Source organism: Pongo pygmaeus, chromosome 9, assembly GCF_028885625.2.
Source record: "Pongo pygmaeus isolate AG05252 chromosome 9, NHGRI_mPonPyg2-v2.0_pri, whole genome shotgun sequence".
Taxonomy (NCBI): domain Eukaryota; kingdom Metazoa; phylum Chordata; class Mammalia; order Primates; family Hominidae; genus Pongo; species Pongo pygmaeus.
The window spans coordinates 20,520,271-20,533,877 of NC_072382.2; the positions used below are offsets into that span (position 1 = coordinate 20,520,271).

The 13,607-nt window shown below is 54.3% G+C and overlaps 2 protein-coding genes across 51 annotated transcripts in view; one reads left to right on the top strand and one right to left on the bottom strand.

Moving 5' to 3' along the window:
- The window catches only part of ARHGAP1 (Rho GTPase activating protein 1), a 25,461-nt gene extending 19,475 nt beyond the window's left edge, over positions 1 to 5,986 (top strand). The window contains exons 5-13 of the mRNA XM_054439732.2: positions 877 to 1,008; positions 1,683 to 1,769; positions 1,953 to 2,051; positions 2,316 to 2,423; positions 2,500 to 2,576; positions 2,781 to 2,858; positions 3,287 to 3,415; positions 3,596 to 3,699; positions 3,839 to 5,986. Of these exons, the coding sequence (XP_054295707.2) occupies positions 877 to 1,008; positions 1,683 to 1,769; positions 1,953 to 2,051; positions 2,316 to 2,423; positions 2,500 to 2,576; positions 2,781 to 2,858; positions 3,287 to 3,415; positions 3,596 to 3,699; positions 3,839 to 4,027 (1,003 nt within the window). The 3' untranslated portion in view covers positions 4,028 to 5,986. The remainder of the gene's footprint in view (positions 1 to 876; positions 1,009 to 1,682; positions 1,770 to 1,952; positions 2,052 to 2,315; positions 2,424 to 2,499; positions 2,577 to 2,780; positions 2,859 to 3,286; positions 3,416 to 3,595; positions 3,700 to 3,838) is intronic.
- A 2,615-nt stretch (positions 5,987 to 8,601) lies between these two features.
- The window catches only part of ATG13 (autophagy related 13), a 57,889-nt gene continuing 52,883 nt past the window's right edge, over positions 8,602 to 13,607 (bottom strand). For 28 of the 50 annotated variants that reach the window (XM_054439718.2, XM_054439723.2, XM_054439719.2 and 25 more), the window contains 4 exons: positions 13,276 to 13,353; positions 12,942 to 13,058; positions 12,320 to 12,448; positions 8,602 to 10,855 (listed from right to left, as the gene is read on the bottom strand). In XM_054439718.2, the coding sequence (XP_054295693.1) occupies positions 10,778 to 10,855; positions 12,320 to 12,448; positions 12,942 to 13,058; positions 13,276 to 13,353 (402 nt within the window). In that variant the 3' untranslated portion in view covers positions 8,602 to 10,777. The remainder of the gene's footprint in view (positions 10,856 to 12,319; positions 12,449 to 12,941; positions 13,059 to 13,275; positions 13,354 to 13,607) is intronic. The other 22 variants (XR_008492442.2, XR_010127693.1, XR_008492448.2 and 19 more) reach the window with 3 other exon arrangements.

Consider the following 13,607-nt stretch of genomic DNA (forward strand, 5'->3'; position numbering starts at 1 on the left):
AAAAAAAAAAAAAAAAAAAAAGCAGGCTTTGGTGTTAGACACTTCACTTCCAGGATCTACCACAAGCTATGTGACCTTGGATCAGCACTTGACCTCTCTGGTCATTGCCTTCATTTGTAGGATGGGGATTACATCAGCCTCAGTTATAAGCAACGTATGAGCTAATGTATGTGAAGTGCTTGGCAGACACTAAAAGCTTAATATTGAGAAATGGTGACTGTCATCATTATTATTGATTCAGAGAAATCCCTGATTCAGGGGAAACGTCATTCCCCTTTTCACTGCAGGCCTAGGCGGGCCCGGGTTACGGTCCTGGTCTCCTGACATCTAGTTCCTGCTCAAGAGTGAGAACTGTTATTATTATTACTATTATTGAGACAGAGTTTCACTCTTGTTGCCCAGGCTGGAGTACAGTGCCACAATCTCTGCTCACTGAAACCTCCGCCTCCTGGGTTCAAGCAATTCTCCTGCCTCAGCCTCCCGAGTAGCTGGGATTACAGGCATGCACCACCATGCTCGGCTAATTTTTGCCTTTTTAGTAGAGATGGGGTTTCACCATGTTGGCCAGGCTGGTCTTGAACTACTGACCTCAGGTGATCCACCCGCCTTGGCCTCCCAAAGTGTTGGGATTACAGGCATGAGCCACTGTGCCCGGCTGAGAGCTGTTATTACTATTCTCATTCCTCTGCCCAGCCTCTACCCTAGGCCTCCTCCACAGGAACCTGGTAACTGATTATGAGCCAGAACAGACTGTGCTAGGGGAGGGCCCATGGGGAAGGGGCTGTGACATGGTGGGAGACTCCTGGGGCTGCTTTCTGTCTTCGTGGGGCCACCCCTGTGCACAGGGCAGGCCTGAGCAGGGTTTTTCCCTGGAAGGTACCTGAAGCACACCCTGGACCAGTACGTGGAGAGCGACTACACTCTGCTGTATCTGCACCACGGCCTGACCAGCGACAACAAGCCCTCCCTCAGCTGGCTCCGCGATGCCTACCGGGAGTTTGACCGCAAGTGGGTTGGGGCATGGGGCCTCTACAGTCAGATCCAGAGGCAGCAGCTCTGCCAGCTTCCAGGCTGCCCTCCACTTGGGCAGGAGCTTATTCCAAGGCAGGGGGTGGTGGGGGCTGCCGTCTACGTCAACGTAAAGAATCTGCAGTCAGATCACCCTGGGCTTAAAGCCCAGTTTCTTAGCTTATTCGCACTCTGACCTCTTGTTTTACTTAACCTCTTTGAGCCTCCTGTTTTCTAATCTGTAAAATGGGACAGTGATGGCCCTTACCTCGCATGCTGGCCATGCGTGTTCAAATCAGAAAGTATTCACTGAGGCTGGGTGCGGTGGCTCACACCTGTAATCCCAGCACTTTGGGAAGCTGAGGCGGACGGATCACTTGAGGTCAGGAGTTCGAGATCAGCCTGGCCAACATGGTGAAACCCCGTCTCTACTAAAAATACAAAAATTAGCTAGGTGTGGTGGTGGGTGCCTGTAATCCTAGCCACTCAGGAGGCTGAGGCAGGAGAATAGCTTGAATCCGGGAGGTGGAGGCTGCAGTGAGCTGAGATCACACTCCAGCCTGGGTGAAGGAGACTCTGTCTCAAAAAAGAAAAAAAAAAAGTATGCACTGGGACCCTAGCGTGCCGCCTGTCCCACCACACCTGCTCCTGAGTTGTCCCTTCTGCCTCTGCAGGTACAAGAAAAACATCAAGGCCTTGTACATAGTGCATCCGACCATGTTCATCAAAACTCTGCTCATCCTCTTCAAGCCCCTCATCAGGTGAGCGGCCACGGGCAGGGCTGGTGGTCCTGGCTTGCCTGGAACTCTGAAGCTGGGAGGCTGGGCAGCCTGGGGACCACCAGTTGCGGCTGGGCTTCGGTCTGAACTGGGTGGGTGTTGAGGGGAGAGTGGAGGCCACCGGAAGCGGGCCCCCACAACCCAGGCCCTTTCTTCCACCAACAGCTTCAAGTTCGGGCAGAAGATCTTCTATGTGAATTACCTGAGCGAGCTGAGCGAGCACGTGAAGCTGGAGCAGCTGGGGATCCCTCGCCAAGTGCTCAAGTGAGGCGGGTGCGGCGGCTGGGGGCTCGTGAAGCCAGGGTAATGAGGACGTGTGTCCTGATTCAGAGACCGCTTAGGGCTTAGGCAGAGCAAGCCCATGTCCCGAGCCTCTCCCAGGTCTTTGCTTTCTGCTGTGGAAAGCGGAGTTGTTACGGAGATCGCATGAGATGATCCTCCTGACCCGGCGTGGTCAATGCTTGATTGAATTGGCAAAGCGACTCCAGAGCCAGGCAAGGCCTGACCCACCTCCCTCTACTCCTGCAGATACGACGACTTCCTCAAATCCACACAGAAGAGCCCCACGACAGCCCCCAAGCCCATGCCCCCACGGCCCCCACTGCCCAACCAGCAGTTTGGAGTCTCGCTGCAGCAGTAAGTATGAAAGGTGGCTGGGCCGCGGGGGGGCTGGAAGGGCTGCAGGCCCGGCTTACCAGCCTTGTTCCCACAGCCTCCAGGAGAAGAATCCAGAGCAGGAGCCCATTCCCATTGTGCTCAGGGAGACTGTTGCCTACTTACAGGCCCACGGTGAGTGCCGGGCTTGCCTCCTCACCAGCCGGGTCTCCCGGCTCCCTTCAGGAAGCTGGGGAAGCTGCTGGGCAGGCCAGTGGGAGGTCCTGCAAGCCTCAACGCCCCCACCCAGCCCTGCCTAGAACCCCAAGACAGAGAAGGGGCAGGGAATCCAGCCGGTGCCCAGTGCTCGGAGGCTCACCAGGCCCTACTATTTCCCAGCTCTCACCACCGAGGGCATCTTCCGGAGGTCGGCCAACACCCAAGTCGTCCGGGAAGTGCAGCAGAAGTACAACATGGGTGAGCAGCCCTGGGCTGTGGCAGGGCCATATGTGTGTGACTGGTAGGGGGCTTCTCTGCCCTCTGCTGCCCTGTAAATGAGGGTCTCAGAGTCTCTTCCTGCTGGAGGTTTCCGTGGCACTTCATGTCACATAAGTCCTACTTCTGCCAGGCCTGCTGCCTCATCGGTCGGGCTCCCGTGTCCTGGGTATAGGCACATTCAGAGGCAAGGAATAACGGTGGGGTGTGCCGGGCCCCACTTCCCCAGATGGCCGGAACCTGCATTCTCTGGTCACAGAGGAAGAGGGAGGCAGGTGTCAGAGGGCTCCCCTGGGAGGGGGGGCTTATGCAGGGTCCAGGGGCAGTCAGGCAGTGCGGCCTGCGTTGTCTGCAGATGGGTGCTGCCCTTCAGGCTGTGCCGAGCTTCTCTCACGCTGCCCCCACCCCAGGGCTGCCTGTGGACTTCGACCAGTACAATGAGCTGCACCTGCCAGCAGTCATCCTCAAGACCTTCCTCCGGGAGCTTCCTGAGCCCCTGCTCACCTTTGACCTCTACCCCCATGTGGTGGGCTTCCTCAGTGAGTCCCCCTCTCTTCTGTTGGGCCTGGGGCTGGACTTGGGGCAGGTGTGCTGCAGGCTTTCGGGCCTAGGCGCCTCCCAGGGAAGACTGCTAGGGGGTCTCCCCTCTAGCCTACGTCAGAACGTCCTGAGCCAGCCCAGCCCAGGGCCCCTATAACCCGGGCCTCCTTTCCTCATAGACATTGATGAAAGCCAGAGGGTGCCAGAGACGCTGCAGGTCCTCCAGACGCTGCCCGAGGAGAACTACCAGGTGCTTCGTTTCCTGACTGCTTTCCTGGTGCAGGTGAGACCTTGGACTTGGCCTCTGGGGTGAAGGGAGGGGGAAGGAGGAGCTGCCGCCTCCTCTGTGCCCTGGTCATGGTCGCTGGAAGTGGGAGGCAGCATCTGTGGCTTCCTGCTGCAGTCCCTGATTCCCTCCACAGATTTCTGCACACAGTGACCAGAACAAGATGACCAACACTAACCTGGCTGTTGTCTTCGGCCCTAACCTGCTGTGGGCCAAGGATGCGGCCATCACCCTCAAGGCCATTAATCCTATCAACACCTTCACCAAGTTCCTTCTGGATCACCAAGGGGAGCTGTTCCCCAGCCCGGACCCCAGCGGGCTCTGAACCTGGCCCCTGCCCCACCAGCCCCTTCTCTGGTAGCCCGGGTTTGGACTCTTCCTCCTGGCATCAGGGGCCATGAAGCCCCCTGGAGAGAGATGCTGGAGCCGCCCATCAGGCATGCTCTCTCCCACCTCTGTCCAGCCCGCCTCACGGCGCTGGCGGCCTCGCTGTTACCAGAAGACGTTTTTTTTCGCCTTACACTTCTCACTGCCTCTCTGGACACCTGGCTTGTGCTGGGCTCTCCAGAACTGGGCTTGGCTCTTCCAGCTGGAGAAGGACTGAGTCCCAGTAACCCCTTTCCTGCCTTTTCCTGCCTCTGTTTCCCTGGCAAGTGTGGATGAATCAAATGACTGCCGGCTGGGCTGGTAGCAGGGGCCAGTCCTCCCTTCTTGATTGCTGGGAATGAGCAGCTGAGCTCTTTGGTGTGGACACCGCCCCAAGCTGAGGTGCTTCCCTATCTGGTAGGCTGCCCTGCTTTGCAGAAGTCCCACTGCATGAAGGTCTGAGTGCAAGCACCCTTGCTCCTGTACTGCCACCAGCAGCGCAGTCTGGGGTATTTCCCCTGCTGAGGAGTGACAGGGCTGGAGCCTGTGTCTGCTTTCTGCCTCCTTCTCTTCCACACATCCTGGGTCAGACTTTCCCAAGTGATACTGCCCCTGGGGTGTCCTAACCCCTTGGTTCTGCAGGGACTGGTAGCTTGGGTGACACGGCTCAGAGTCCCAGCATCCACTTGAAACCTCCCTCTCCACCTCCCCACCCCTGAGAGCTACAGTGTGCGGTGGAATCAGTGACCGGGCGGGTCAGCCTCTCCCCTCCTGGCCTCCTTTCCCACACGGGCAGATCATCAGCCTTCAGGTTCTTGTGGACCTGTCTGTTACGGAGTCACACTGGACCCTGCCCCGGCCAGAGGTGACTCAGTGCCTCAGGATCTGTGTGACTCCTTCCTCCAGCTGGGGGACTCTTAAAGGGGCTGGGGTAGAAGCTAAGAGTGCCCATAGAAGGGGCAGAGATTGTGCTGATAGATCAGTCCAGATAGGTGGGTTCTAGCAATTTCCCCAGGGGATTAAGGGGCTCTAGGGCCACCTTTTTTTTTTTTTTTGCTGAGATGGAGTCTCGCTCTGTCACCAGGCTGGAGTGCAGTGGCGCGATCTCGGCACACCTCTGCCTTCTGGGTTCAAGCGATTCTTCTGCCTCAGCCTCCTGAGTAGCTGGGACTATAGGTGCATGCCACCATGCCCGGCTAATTTTTGTATTTTTAGTAGAGACGGGGTTTCATCATGTTGGCCAGGATGGTCTCAATCTCCTGACCTCATGATCTACCCACCTCGGCCTCCCAAAGTGCTGGGATTCCAGGCGTGAGCCACCGCGCCCGGCCAGCCCTGTTGTCTTTCAAAGAACCTCGGCCCCAATGATGGCTGATCTCTCACTCCCACTGTCTCGTAGAATTACACTCCTTCCTGGGGACCCCTCTTCCTGCAGCCTTGTCCTTGGGGAGTACAGGGAAGTACCTGCAGTGACCCTGCCCCCACGACCTTGGCCAGGCAGGACAATTCCAGAGCCCATACTGTGGGGATCCTCACTGACCAGCCCAGCCCCATCTGCAAGCCAGGCTGGGCCTGGGCATAGCTTCGCTGGGCTCTCCCAAGACCATCAGCAGCGCATCCAGCCCCCTGGGGCCTGGGCTGCTGCTGATTCTTCATCAGTCCCTTGGTCTCTAGCCTTGGCCAGGGCTGCTCTGCTCTCTGCCCTCCTTTGTGTATCAAGTGTCGCTCACAGCCCCATTCACTGGGGAGCCTTTCGGATCTATTTGGTCTTTCTCATGCCCCCCACTGGTCTGTACCCCAGGGAGGGGGCGCTTGTACTGTGAATCCAGTGTTCACATTCACACTTAATGACTTCCTTGGCACCAATCATGTATTTCACCGTTTGCACTTTTTGTATTTCAATAAAAATGGAGATGCAGAACTGCCTATCTGGATGTTGGGGAAATGAGTGGGGTGTGGAAGTTAGAAACTGGATGGGAAGTGTGGTGCGGTGGAGGAAGGGGAACAGATGGGGCCTCAGGAAGTCCCCTCCCCAGTCCGTCTGCCGCTTCCTCATCTTGTGCACTCGAGTGGTGATGAGGGCAGCTTCCTGACCAGCTTCTAGGCATGGAGGTGTCCAAGGCCACCTTCCCGTTGTTTGTACCCCCAGCAGCGGGCCACCATGTGCTGCATCCTATGACCAGGGCCTCTCCTGTTTCCCAACTGGAAGGTACCAGAAGTTTGAAGGGACCTTAGATTTATCTAAGGCAAGCAGGGGGAAGAAAAGTCGTGTGGACTGTGATGGACAATGGTGTGGGATCTGGAGTCACACGAGAGTTTGAGTCCTCGTTCCTTAACAGTCATCATCACTGGCTCACCACCCCTGTGGCTGCTGTTTCATCAGAAGACAGTTCCTTTGAGGATCAGAAATAATGCAGACACCCCAGGCACGTGGCTCACACCTGTAATCCCACCACTTTGGGAGGCAGAGACAGGAGGATTGCTTGAGCCCAGGAGTTCGAGACCAGCCTGGACATAGTGAGATCTCACATAGTAAGAGCCTGTCTACCAAAAATAAAAAAAATAGTAGCCGAGCGTGATGGCACATGCCTGTGGTTCCAGCTGCTGAGGCGGCTGAGGTGGGAGGATTGCTTGAGCCCTGGAGGTCAACGTTGCAGTGAGCCGTGATTGCACCACTGCACTCCAGCCTGGGTGACAGAACAAGACCCTACCGCAAAAAAAAAAAAAAAAAAAAAAAAAAATGTAGACCGTATCTAACACCGCGAGTGTGCGGTGGTCATGCGTGAATGGTGTGATAGCCCCAGCCTCATGCAGCAGCAGCTGGGAGAGGGTCCCTCAGCCTGAGTCCTCCTTTCCTGCCCACCCCTCAGCCTGAGGCCAGGCCACTTCCACCCGCCACGCTCACACGGAGGGTGTGACAGATCCAGTTTGCCCACCCCTCAGCCTGAGGCCAGGCCACTTCCACCCGCTACGCTCACACGGAGGGTGTGACAGATCCGGTTCTCCCACCCTCTCTTAAGCAAGTTTTGTTTTGCTTTAAAAATTAAGATGGTTATTTACCACATTTTTTTGGACAGGTTTGTTGGTGAGAAGGTAGGCCAGAATTTCACCTCCCATAGTGGTCAGGTTCCAGGTTTCTGCTGCTTGCTTGCCAATGGCAATCAGGAGGCTATAGTGGCCCCAGTTGGGCCTGGTTTTTCTCCTCCTTGCTTGTCGGGGCTGGGGGAGCAGGGCCAGAGCTGCAGGATCAGGCTGTGGTTACAGACGGTGATTACAAACATTGGGCCTGAGCCCCAGGAAGCAACTCTCATTCCACAATGGTGGCCTTCCTCCAGGCACTGGGGGCCTCCTCTCTCTTCTGGATCTGCTCAGCTAGAGCTTAAGTGACTGGAATAGAGAGGCAGTGACCCTGGGAAACAGGAGTGAGGAAACTGTTTACTTGGGTTGGGCTCCTGGCAGGGCCTCCGCTTAGTGACTCAAATGCCAATTTACCAAGGCCTTAACAACGATGGCCTCCAGGGATGGAGTGTAGGGAGATGCTTTAAAGAGGTAGGACACCATTGCTGGGCATGGGGCAACTGAGAACTTTGTTACTGGGGGTTCCTGGTTGAAGGGGGAACACCAGGAATAGCCTTTTCATCACTTCTGACTCTGGTATTGGGCAACTGTCCTGGCTGGCCACATGGTCAGTGTCACCTGGTTTACTAATAATCAGGAGCTCCTGGCTCCAGGAATAGGCTGGATTTGGACTTTTCTAACCAGCCCTTTTTAATCCTGGGCCTGGCTTCAGCCTGAAGGCGGGTGGGGAAGCAACCCAGACAGCAGCTGTCCAGTTCTGTCAGTTCTCTTTTGCCTCTAGAACCATCCCTACCTCCAGGATGTTGGCTCCACCAATCAGCTCCCTCCCCCAACTATGGGCACAAACTATAATTAGGAGGCAGGGCTGGCCCTGGCCAGGTTGAGAGGCCTGCAGCCCCAGGCCCCAGGAGCCAGACAGGACACATCCCCCGGGGCTCTTCTACTCTTCCTGGCTCCTCAAGCACCGCCAGTCACATCAAGGCAGCTAACAAACTTGCATGGACCTTTAACTTCCTGCTACTTCTCTTCTGCTTGCTCAGCCACAAATACCCCAGATGGCTTGGGGAGCCCTGCACTCCCTGCCTCGAACTGTTGTTTTTCCCTCCAGGGTGAGTTGTTATGTAAGAGCAATAAAGAGCTGATAACGGTGGCCTGCATTTTATGGAGATTTTACTATGGGTGTATTTTAAATGCATTCTCCAACTGAATATTCAAATTCAAGCCCCTGATAGGGGACCAGGGAAAGAGAAATACTAAGAAGTTTCCTGACCCAGGAAACCCCAGGGTGTACAGCCCCTAAGTGGCCACACTCAACTCAAAACAGGCTTGCCCAGACACTGAGGTCTTTCTGTGCTTCACAACGCACCACTCTCCCCTTTCCCAGACCTGCACTGGGGCGGGGGTGGGGAAGAAGGGGTTACAAGGTCTTCAGACAACCTGCAGGACAGGAGGCTGTAAAGTACAGAAAAAAATTTATTGGAAATCTCTTGAATACATTTTGAAGTGTAGCTCAGTATTTCCAAACAAAGTAGGTTGGAGAGGTTGGAGGAGGAGGAGGGACTCTGACACCTGGAGACAGACAGCTGGTCCCAGCCTGTCCTGGGGGTGCTGCAGGAGTCAGTCTAGGGCTCATTCCTTTCATGGTAGGTCTGAGGGGCAAGGGCCGGCCTTAACAGTTGCTTTACTTCTCCCAGGCTCAGCTCAAAGTCATGGCTGACTCTTCACAGATGGAGCCCTGGTGAAAGGCTGCTGCCACCTGTAGAGGCCAAAGATTGCTGCCTCAGACAATGGCTAGTAGGCCTTTCCATGCAAGGCCTTGGAAAGAGAGCAGTGGCTGAAATATAGGGGCATCAACAACTTAACGAGGGGCCTTCCCCCTTCTCAAAGCTGGGGCCTTCGGGATAAACCTGGGCCTGGGTTCAGCAAGCCACGCATGTGCTCTGGGCCAAAGTCAGGAGGGCCAGTTGGCTGCTGCTAACAGTTCTCTGTGGCAGCAGCAGCATGCAGAGCTCTGGTCCCCTCCAGAGCCTGCTCCAGTCCTCAGAGGTCAGCCTTGTATGTGGGAACAGTGTCACATGCAGTTACTAACAAGCAGTTGAGAGCCACCTGCTCCACTGAAGCACAACTGCTGCCAGTGAGTGCCCCAGGTGGGCCAGGAGGAATGGAGTAGGCCTAGATCTCCTTGGCCAGGACTACTAGCGAGGCTGGGAAAGGACAGATGATAGGTGGGTGAGGCTAGGCACTTGACTTATTCAAGTAACAATACCTGAAGGGTTAAGTCAATCATACGCCCAGCTTTGATTTCTCAACCAGGAGCCAATCCAACTGGTAAACCCCAGGGCAGTGTACAGACCCTGGGATTAGAGGGAGGTGGTAGCTAGGCCCAAGCAGGAGGAAAAGCTCCACAGGACAGCCCCAGGGATCAGGAACAAGTACCCAGGCAGTCAGGGGACACACACAACATCCCCTAACCACTACATGTGGCCACATTTAGCACCCAGGACTTCCTGGGCTGCCGGAATGGAGTCAGTCACTCTGCAAAAGCTGTGGGAGATGTAAGGCTCTCACCAGGAATACGCAGCTATCCAAGGTAAAGCCTTTAGTCAGTTCCAGTGCAGCCACGCTGGGAGGTGACTTTGCCCCCGGCCAGCCCTCTTCTTGGATCTCGCTGTCTGTATGGTGGGAAGATCCTCACAACAGCAGCCCGGATTCTCAATAACCTCTGGAGGAGGAGGTCTCCGTCCCAGGAAGAGCCCTCCGCCTTCTCCAAGTGAAAAACAACTCACCTCAAACATATTTTCTCTATAAAATATCTGGTTTCTCTGAAAGTAATAAATATTTACCATGTTCTGTAACCAAGGAGCAGCAACGGGGGGACAAGAGGAAGAGAACTTTGCTGTGACTCCAAGTGACAAAATCCTAGAGATTCAGGGTTCCATTTTTATTTCCCATGGATCTGAGGACCTGAGCACGGGCAGCCACCAGGGCTGCTCAGACCCTCCCGACCTTCAGGGGTGGGAGTGGCTGGTTTTGGAGTTCTGATCTTGGGCAGGCAGGCCTGTCATATTGCCAGAAATACAGGCACAGGGGCAAGAGAGAGAGGAAGAGGAGAAGAAGATAGCAGGAAGTAAAGGGGACAATGAAGAGAGCTAAGGGACTCCTTCCTTCTTCCTCCTGGCACTGTCTCCTTCCTCTTTCTGCCTCCACACCAATCTCTTGGCCACCAGCTGGAATGTCAAATAGTGGATGGCGACAGCAGGCAGGGAAGGGGCCAGCTGCAAGGCAGGCCCAGGCAGGAGGCCGGCAGCAGGAGGAACAGATGACACCCTTGGGAAGCAGTTGGTGATGGGCAGGGTACACAGATGGCCCTGCTGAGGGCTTTTTCGTACGAAGGGTCTTCCCATCTCCAAGGCCAGCACGTGAGTCTTCTCCAACTGGGCACTGGGCTTGACTGCCGCCACGAAGTCTCCAGGAGGTCCAAGAGTAGGGCCTTCTGGGTCCCCATGGGAGAAGCCAGCCTCCCTCCCACCTGGCTCAGAGCTGGATGAGGGGTGGGAGCAGCTGATGCACGGGAGGCTGCATGTCCCCTGGGGTCACAAAAAGGGGGTGCTGCTGGGACTCGAGGATACTTTTACTGCAGGGTTTCCACAAAGGCATCAAACTCGCGGACATTCTTCTCATGCACAGCCAGCTTCTCTGGTAATGAGTCCTGTACCGGAAAGAGAGGGAAGAGCCGTTTATTCAGGCAGGGCCTTGAAGAGGCAGCCAGCCCAGTCCCCAAGAGGGGAGGGAGCAAGCAAGACAAAGCTCAGCCCTAGCTGGGCCGAGCAAGTGGGAGAACGCAGGGCAGCTGCGTAGGCACAGGGTAGGGAGGCGTATATGCATCAGGGCTTTGCAGGGGCTGGAGGGTTAATGGAACGGCCTTGGCAGTCCAAGTGGCCACACACTTAACAAAAGAGAAAAGGACCACAAGTGCAAGATGATTCAGAAATTAAACATGAAATATCCCTGGCACAGATCTGACACTAGAATAAAACACCAAGTGTACAGCTCTACAAATTAAACAGTTTACAAAAGATTTCTTCACACCCTTTGCTGGGCATCAGGACCCCCCTGGGGGGAATGTGAACCAGGTGGCCCCGCTATACTACTGAGATTCTGACACAGCAGCAGGTCTGTGGTAAGGCCTAGGAATCTGTATTTTTTAATTTTTTTTTTTTTTTGAGACAGAGTCTTGCTCTGTCACCCAGGCTGGAGTGCTGTGGTGCGATCTCAGCTCACTGCAACCTCCGCCTCCCGAGTTCAAGCAATTCTCTGCCTCAGCCTCCCGAGTAGCTGGGATTACAGGCGCCCACCACCACGCCCAGCTAATTTTTTGTATTTTTAGTAGAGACAGGGTTTCACCATGTTGGCCAGGCTGGTCTTGAACTCCTGACCTTGTGATCTGCCTGCCTTAGCCTCCCAAAGTGCTGGGATTACAGGCGTGAGCCACTGCACCTGGCTATTACAGTATTGTTATTACTGGGCATGCTTTTCTCCTTAAAGCAAATCCAGGGCAGCTACCATAGGATTTTAATATCTATTTAGGAGGTGATCATTCCACCTCAAAGAGGGACATCTCCTGGCATGGGGCACCCAAAGTTTGTGGCTTGTGCAGGGCACTCTTCTGCCCCTCAGAGACAGGAAGAGGAAATGCCCTAAGCAGAGATGGGGTCATTATGAACAGTATCAGGACATCTGGTCAAGTGTGAGAACTGCTAGATGACGGAGTGAGCTCTCTGAGGAAAGAGCAAGAACAAAGACACTCAGGACCTCACAATCTCCTCTGCCCAGTACCACTGGCATCTGCCTGGAAAGCTAAATAGCTAATGCAAGGGCTGTCAGAGCAACTTGGCCTAGTGGCATCTGCAAGGAGAAGACGTCAGGCACACAACAACAGGAGCATGTAAGTAATGCTGAGAATGTGCAGAGAAAGAAGGAACCAAGCTCAAGCAAATTCCAGATAATGACTGCTGGGCACAATGCCAATCTCAAGTGTGACCAAAAGATAATGGTCTAATTATGTCTCTTTCCTACTACAGGGAAGACAGAAGGTGGTAGGCCTCCTAGGCCTTTGGCAAAGGAATGACCATCAAATAAGGATGCACTGTGGTAGAGGAACACGTTTCCATACCAAGTCTTCAGCCATGGACTGTGCTCCAATATCTATGGAGAGGCTGCTCAGCTGAGGTGGGTTCTGAAACTCCCGATAGAAGGTCCCCAGGTCCATCGGAAGAATGTCATCTTTAGAAAAAGCTGGTTTCTTCAAAAACAAGACAGACTCAGTTTAGCTTGCCTTGAACCACAGAGGAGATAAGCTACGAACAAGTCTTTCCTTCTAGCAATTATCAAAAGGTTCTTCTGGGCTTATCTTACGGAGAGAAATCTTTACACTTTTCTCTTCCAGACTGTTCACTTCTAATGCTGGTGATAATATTCCTCTCCACTAGTTAAGTTTATGTCCCATTCCTTCAAACTCCTTGCCTAGCCACGAATAGGACCTAAGTGGGTATCAGTGGAAAATCTCCATTTAGAGTTGAATTTCATTATGAATTTTAACCAAAGGCATGACACAAAATGCCTTGTTGTTTATTGGCTTCCAAAATGTCTCCCCAGACCAGGCTCCACCTGTCCATCCCTTCTGTCTACACCAGTACATCTGATCCCTATGAAGGAAATCTGGATCAAGTGCAGTAGATGCTTCTAGGTCTAGTTCCCCGGGACAGCAAAGGTCAAGTAAGGTGATGGCGACTTACAAAGTCTATCATAACAAAGTCATCATGGGTATTGCCACTGCTGCCCCCGCTGGAGCCATCTGAGTGCAGGCTGCCCTGGAGAGGAGATTCAGTCTCTGGGGAATCTGGAGGATTCACCTGTTTCATAGCAAGGCAGGGTTAGCGCTGATGCTGTGACCCAGATTCAAGTTACTGTAAACAATCTGAAAATTCTGGGAAGAACTTAATGCTGGCTACAAACCCATAAGCTGAGAGGCCATGGTTAATAGTCTGTGGGGGATTAGTGACTCTGGCCCAGGAAGAACAATGACTACCGCACCATCTACCGGGAACTCGTAGTCAACGGTGGGCTCACCATTGGATCGGTATCCTCCAGCTCCAAATTCTTGGGAGCAAACATGGCAAAGGGTATATCCAAACTCGTCAGGGTCACCTGAAGAGACACAGGAGAAAAGCATTCATGGCTTCCCCTCCTGCAGTGTTCATGCTTCCTTCCAGGTTGCCAGAAGCCTAGAGGTCCAGCAAGTTCACACAGCTATGCTGACCATGCTGCCCCTCAGGCTCCTGCCTTGTCAGAGGCTCTCCAAGCTCGCTCACCTCCCTGTCCCCCATCACATACACCCACAGCATAAACAAGGGTTGGGGTCCTGAGGACCCTGGGAATTCAGCTTTGGAAGCCTGATCCAC